The sequence below is a fragment of the Dreissena polymorpha genome, chromosome 7 (genome assembly GCF_020536995.1).
Source record: "Dreissena polymorpha isolate Duluth1 chromosome 7, UMN_Dpol_1.0, whole genome shotgun sequence".
NCBI lineage: Eukaryota > Metazoa > Mollusca > Bivalvia > Myida > Dreissenidae > Dreissena > Dreissena polymorpha.
The window spans coordinates 53502679-53510077 of record NC_068361.1 but is presented as its reverse complement, the minus strand read 5'-3'; the positions used below and the strand labels follow the sequence as shown (position 1 = coordinate 53510077).

Sequence of the window (7399 nt, the reverse complement as noted above, 5' to 3'; positions counted from 1 at the left end):
ATCCTGGCGTTTCCACAAAAGCTTAAAATCATTCACCGAAAGACCAAATTTCCATTTTACAAAAATCGCAAACATGAAACTTAGTTGGCCAAGAGCGGTAAATATCTATTATTGCAGATTTATTTGAAAATGATTTGAATATTAAACCGTATATTGATGTCTGAGGTCTGTGACACAGTGGTTTTGCTTATAGAAACAGGCGGGGCTACTTATCAATCACTGAATACTAGTTCCTCTTACACTCTTTTGTTGCTCAATCAATAATAACATAAGAACAAAAGTTTTAATATTCTGAGCACGTTTCAGTAAGTAAAGCACATGACATCTGGATTGATTAAATGGTTTCAATATAGTCACTTAAGGGAAACTGCCTCACTCATACCAAATCCCACGTGTCGGAGAAATAATTATGACTAATATACAGATTATGGTTGATGAAAATCGAATATAAATGTTTCATCTAGAGTGTTCAAAAGCTTTGTTAAAACTTGACCTAGTAACCTAGTTTTTACCCTACGTGACCTTGTTTTAGACTCGACCGGGATATACATAGTACAAATGTTTTTATTAAGCTTGTTTAAAGGGTATGGCCTCTATTATTTTCGCAAGCTTTTTCCTTTTTTTCCTTCATTGGACCTTTTGACCCTTTTTTATCACATGTGACCCAGTTTCAAACTCGTTCGGTATATCAATTGAACAAATGTTTGACAAAGTTTTTTAAAAGAGTTGGCGATAAATATGGCATGTGTTCACAAGCTTTTATATTCAACCCAGTAAAATTGTTATAAATACCACGCCAACCAGTTTTGAATTCAACCGATATAGATCTCTTTTATAGAGACTAACGTTGTGACCAAGTGTCATGAAGATGGATGACGGCAACAGTCTTTGGTGATCTTTTTTGCATTTGCAATAAAGTCACTGCTCACTTTATTCACCGTTTTGTGAGGCGGACGATCTTTGGCACATTCAATATATGTATGTATTGCAAAAGACAATAGGGCTATTATATGTGTTCTTGGAAGTGCAAACCGGTTACAATTACCTGTTCCTTTGTGTTACAATATCATATCCAGACAGCATTCATGTAAAAGTTCAATTATTATTGATAACCACAAATACTTTTTACTCTTTTTACAAATCTTTATATTTGTTCAAATATTTTTTCTTAATTATTGTGAAATTAAAATAATATCATATTTCATTATATGCCACAACTTGCTTTCGATCTTATATAATAATTTTGAATAATTGTTATCTTAAAAATGTAAAATAAAGCTTTTAAAGCGTTTTCATGGGCTACTTGTTTGTTTGACTGATCAAACGCGTAGCATTATTTCGCAGACAGGAGTTTGAAACGTCAATTGACGTCAAGAAATGTTAAAAACATTCTTTTGTAATCATGACGTTTGCATAAATATTAATTTTCTTCTAATTATGTCCCCCATTCTATACTGGGGGACATATTGTTTTTTGCCCTGTCTGTTTGTTGGTTTGTTGGTTTGTTTGCGTCAAACTTTAACATTGGCCATAACTTTTGCAATATTGAAGATAGCAACTTGATATTTGGCATGCATGTCTATCTCATTGAGCTGCACATTTTGAGTGGTTCAAGGTCAAGGTCATCCTTCAAAGTCAAAGGTAAAATATATGGGGGACATAGTGTTTCAAAAACACATCTTGTTTTAAAAGGTAATTGCATGTGATAAAAATGACATGACACTCGTTGCGATTTCATACCATCCTGTATTAAACACGTCTATGAAGTTTGTGAATAAGCTCGCCAAAGACTTATTGGCTATCAAAATTCCTGATCTCGTTTAATAAAATATGGTATGAAATGACAACTTCTCTCAGATCATATATAGATATACTAGTTACTAGTAACGGGTGGGCATATGCTTGAAACAACGCATGCGTTCACGGAATCCTAAATGGAACCGGCAAACACATGGGATGCTGAATGTCGAGCGGATATCACTGTATTCGATTTAAAATCTTTCGCAAGGTAGGCAAGATCGTCGAACGATCTCGCCTAAACACGATTTGTGCAGAAGCTATAAACGAATATCTCAGAATTCCGTCAGTTATGGGTTCAAACATTTAAAAAAATAAATATGGTTAGGTTACACAGTCATTTTACAAAATTACAGGTATGTCCATGATCAAAATATCTTAATTAACCTATATAAACTTCTTTTCAGTACATGGACATTAACGGCTAATTTCAGTTTTATTAATTCATAGATTAGCCAAATGCAAATGTTGGTTTTAGTAAATTGTATGAGTAATTTGTTGTAAATGAGCCTTTATTATATCTGTAATCTAATTGCACATTTGCTGAGTAGCAACATCAAGCAGTCGACGGCACAATTATGTTTTCAAAGCGATGTAATGAATGCACAAGATAATATCCACTACATCTCGCGCGATTTCTGCCTTAAACACAGTCCCACCGTGGACTCTTTTTCGTCGGCGTGGACAATCACCGTGATCTGAGCGTGGTTCCATCGTGCTAGATCGCGGTGACAGTGGGTGAGCACCGCGGATGTTATCGGGAACGTAGTGTAATAGATTGAATGTATTTCGAAGTGCTTAAGGTCCATCCGAGCGTAAGCCTGCATTATGACAGGACCCGGAGTGCGTCCAAGCACTCCTACCTTATAATAACTCTCTAGACTCATGCCAGTCGGGACTAATTTTGATTTACAGCTGCAATTTCCCCCTATTGTACCGGCAAACATGTCTAGACACCAATATAGGGTACATTGTGCCTTGCCTCGTGCTCCAAAAAAAACAACAGAGGCATGAATAGACAATATGGATCAACAGGCTGCCTGCTGCGAATCTGTAAGCCGCTGTTGTGCTCTACGATGTCCGTGATTGTGCAATTTTACGATGTTAATGATAATGATCAGATAAGAGACACCATCGGGGTCATCCCCCCTTTACTTCAATGAAATTGTGCCTTTATTCATTGGTCTTGAGTACAATTCAACCATATACACGTATGTCTTTTCTATTTGAATTTGTAATGTAAGACATATATAATTAACACTGTTAGGGGTGGTCTGGAATAAGCTGTGGAGGAGGGGTAGGGGACGTGAACAATGCCCCAGCTTCCTCGGTAACCTGAACCTAAAATGGCCCAGTCAAAAAGCACCGATTCACGAATTACAACAAAAGTATATATTCCAGGGTCTGATTCCGGTCTGATTCCTCCTCCTTATAACTTAATTCGGTTTTAGTAACAAACTACACTATTTTGTATAGTTTATTTGCTACATATCCATTAGGCTCACAGGTCCACGAGAACAACACATTTACCAAGTGAAATAGAGTGTCAGGATTGATTATAGGCTGTTATAGATAATACAGAAAATTTATAACTTTTGACTAATAAAGAGAACATAATTGCATTCAATATAAACACGTGACCACTACACGATGTAAACACGTGACCACTACACAATGAAGGAAAACACGTGACCTCTACACAATGTCAGCTTGTGACCATTACACAAAGAATGTCAACACGTGACCTCTACACAATTTAAACACGTGTCCACGAAACAACAGAAACTTAACCAGGAAAGAATTCTTGTTTCTTTCCGGTAGTCTTTTGTTTGCCTCTTTATCACTTAGATATGAATTTAATACTTTACCACTTAGATACGTATGTAACCTTTTACCACTTAGAAACGTATTTTGACGCATTTGCATGCCCTCAGGAAGTTTATTTTTTTTAAAGACCTTCTTACTAAATTCAAGTTTTAAAGGCTTCATTTCCAATCCTTAGATACTGATGAGTAACGAACAGCATAAAACCTGAACAGACTCCGAGTTACACGCAGGCTGTTCTTGTTTTATGCTGTTTGCACATAGACATTTACACTTTGCATCTGGGTGGGAAAGGTTTAAGACAAACATTATCTCCATTTATGCCGAGATAACTGAGATAAGTATCATCGACATTACATACACCGGATGTTTCGTAAAAGTGCGTTTTTAATTCCAAGTTTTAGCTTAACTTTATAACTTATAGCTTTTAAATCGTTAAAGCTACACTTTACATTTACCTCGCTTAGTGATTTATTTGTTCATAATCTCTTTATCATTATAACCGTTTATATCATGTCTATTTAAAGAATCACTAATTCTTTATGGATACTCGGAACTTTTCGAGTGTTTATCATGACATCAAAAGTGCTTGGATTTTTCTGGTCAACATAACCCTCATATTTTGTTTCCTTGTGACATATGCTTAAGGATAATGCGAACTGTTCTCATATTATAATCGTTGTTGCAGAAGACAGTAAGTTAAAATTGCAAATGTACTTTAAGCATTAATATTTTATAATTTCGGTTGAATAAGTATTGTAATCAAAGTGCAAAACATATGAATATTTTTTACAACAACACTCATTCAAACTGTATATTAAGTTTGCTTGTGATTTGTAAATAGTTTTATTTATTCGAGACGGATATGTTAGTTTTCATGTGTATAAGTCATGGTGTTCCTAATGTTTAATCGAACGGATGATTGTTGTATATCAATATCCGTATGCACATTTTCAACAGTATCATGGGGAATACACGCCTGGTTTTGCATTGTTTTATTATGCTATAATTAGTTTTATAAAAAAAAATAGTAGTACTGCTAGAAGTTTACCGCCAGGTCCATAGACACGACAATGACTTTGTTGTCTTGATTGATGAAACGCCGCTCTACTTCAGTATTTCATAGGCACACATACTCAATATAAACCTGGAGGAAAGTAGTCTCTTAGGCTTCTGTATATTCGTGTACATTGTTCATTCTAAAGTTTTCATGATATGCCATTCGACTTAGTAATTTTTAGATCGAGTTTAACGTTTTAAGACGTTTAATACGAGGTTATCAAAATTTAAACGCTAATTAGACGTTGTATACGAGTTTATCAAAATTTAAACGCTAATAAAACACATAAATGCAGTCTAAGCCAACTTAGAACATATTATTACCTTCCATTATGCCCTCGTTTATGTTACTGCGTCTTCTTCAATTTTAACTTATATTAACGTCCAGCATATTACAGATGGCAGAAGGAGGCTTCGGTTGTACAGATACAGAGACTGGAAGCGTTCCCAGACACAGAGGCCTGTACGGTCGTCACCCTCAGGTAAGTCTTTCGTTATACATACAATGGCGTTTCTTTGTTTTTATTGTCTCCTACCGGTGAAACCGGAGGGGAGTTATGGTTTGCGCTCTGTCCGTCAGTCCGTCTGTCAGTCAGTCAGTCAGTCAGTCGGTCTGTCTGTCATACTTTTCTGGATCCTGCGATAACTTTAAATGTTTTTCATATTTTTCATGAAACTTGAATCATGGATAGATGGCAATATGGAGATTATGAACGTCATTTCATTTTGTTCCTTCGTCAAGAATTCTGGTTGCTATGGCAACAAATATTTTAAAAAAATCTGACGATGATGGAGTTTCACCGGTAGGGGACAATATTGCTTGGCAATCCCTTGTTAACAATACTTTTGTAACTTCATGTTAAAAATGATGAACTTAAATTTTTTGACCCAATTATCTACAGATAATTAAAAAGTGATTTACTTACGTATTTATTTTCATATTTCTTTATTTTTGGTATTATTTAATAATTATATATGCTGTTGAATTGTATATAAGTAGACATTACAATCGATTTACAAATAAACACAACTTTATTTTACCTGAAGAAATATTTCAACTTACTTCACAAATGGGTTGTTGTTCGTGTGCGTATAATTTAAATTTAAAAACAAAATCCGCATTCGTTAACCGATGTTTTGTTTCCAGAATTATGTCGAACGTGTGTCCGTTGAGGTCAATACTATAATGACCCGGCTGGGGTACGGTGAGGAGATGAGACGCTGGCGGGTTGAGAAGTACAGGGAGACTGACAGGCTGATTAATTCACTACAAATTGGTGAAACTATGATCACAGCTGGCAGCAAGGCAGAAGGGCTGACCTGCTATAATGAAAGCGATCATGACTTGCTATCGGTGGCCAACAATGTCCTCTGTGTGGAAGCTGGTATCAATCTTCACACCATACCAGGCTACATAGAAGTGTACAGGATGGATACACGTGTATATCCAGGACACTGCAAACTTTTACTAGAGAGAAAAGCGTCAAGATTTGACAAACCAATATACAATGCTCTGTGTGATGATGGATATGGGAACGGTCTATTGAGTAGCAGTTTATATTTAGATGAATTATCGTCGTTAGTTGCATGTATTGATCTAACCGCAGTGGAGCAACGCGCGGGGCCGTCATTACCGGCTACCTTTGCAGGTACTTTGTGCATGGACCGAGTATCCGCACTACGTTGTCGCTGCCCCAGCATCCTGCAGAGATGGGCTGCCAGACCCCGTCATTGGCCGTCACCAGTCATAGTTCAGACAGTTGTATCATTAGGAGCGATTGTTACACCGGTGGGATTTAAGGGAAGTGAAAACAAGCACATGGAATGGAGGATAAACTTCAACACCGGTGAAACAGAACTTGTTAACAACCTTAATGAAACTCAAGCGAAAGTTTATGTTATTCTTAAAATGACTCTAAAAGATATACTGAAACCAAAGAATAAAGAAATTACATCATATACATTAAAAAACATAGTATTGTGGCAAGCTGAACATAACCCCCAGACACAATTTAATGCATGCAGTTTGCTTCACTGGCTGCATGACGGTCTGAGAGAACTTAGAACTGCAATTGCAAAAAAACATATGCCGTATTACATGATTCCTGAACGAAATTTAATGGAAGCATGTGGTATAAGTGATAAGCTGCAGAATAAATGGGTAGCAGATATCACGGACATGCTAGAAGAAGGTCCCGGGGTAATTCTTAGATTGAAGAAGATACGAAAGGCGATTGTCGCGTCTCCAGAGCCGATGTTGTGGTACAGCAAGAAAAGAATGGAGCTGGAGATGCTGTTTCTGGAGATGAGAATTACATGGAATTCATGGACAGATGTTAACGCGTATTTAAATATAATAAATAAGATAATCGAGGTGCAACAACGAATGCTCCTGGAGGGCAGTTCTGTAAATGATCTGATTTATATTTGTAAAGCAATGTTAATGTAATAATGAAGGAAAATACTGAAATTACACGTGTATCATGGCTGTATTATTAACCACATATTAACTTGAATAAATGCAGTCAGTCATAAAGGGCACATCGACGGCTTATACGTGTAATATTTTCAAATTTATGTGCAGTATTTTTTAAATGAATAAATATTAAATTATTTCATAGTACTCGTATTTATGCATGCTAATTAAAAAAAGAGTTGTTTAATATTACATGTGGTATCGGAGATAATTGAAGCGTTTGCTAGAAATAAAGTAGTACAG

General features: G+C 36.1%; 1 protein-coding gene across 2 annotated transcripts; it reads left to right on the top strand.

The window, feature by feature from the left end:
* The first annotated feature begins 3977 nt into the window (after positions 1 to 3977).
* LOC127839231 (uncharacterized) lies at positions 3978 to 7294 on the top strand. 2 transcript variants are annotated; one of them, XM_052367514.1, is made up of 3 exons: positions 3978 to 4000; positions 5079 to 5162; positions 5828 to 7294. In XM_052367514.1, the coding sequence occupies exons 2-3, from the start codon at positions 5079 to 5081 to the stop codon at positions 7127 to 7129; spliced, it is 1386 nt and encodes a 461-aa protein (XP_052223474.1). In that variant the 5' UTR covers positions 3978 to 4000; the 3' UTR covers positions 7130 to 7294. The 2 variants fall into 2 exon arrangements, with proteins under 2 accessions (XP_052223474.1, XP_052223475.1); XM_052367515.1 differs by lacking the exon at positions 3978 to 4000 and adding an exon at positions 4248 to 4315.
* The last annotated feature ends 105 nt before the right edge of the window (positions 7295 to 7399 follow it).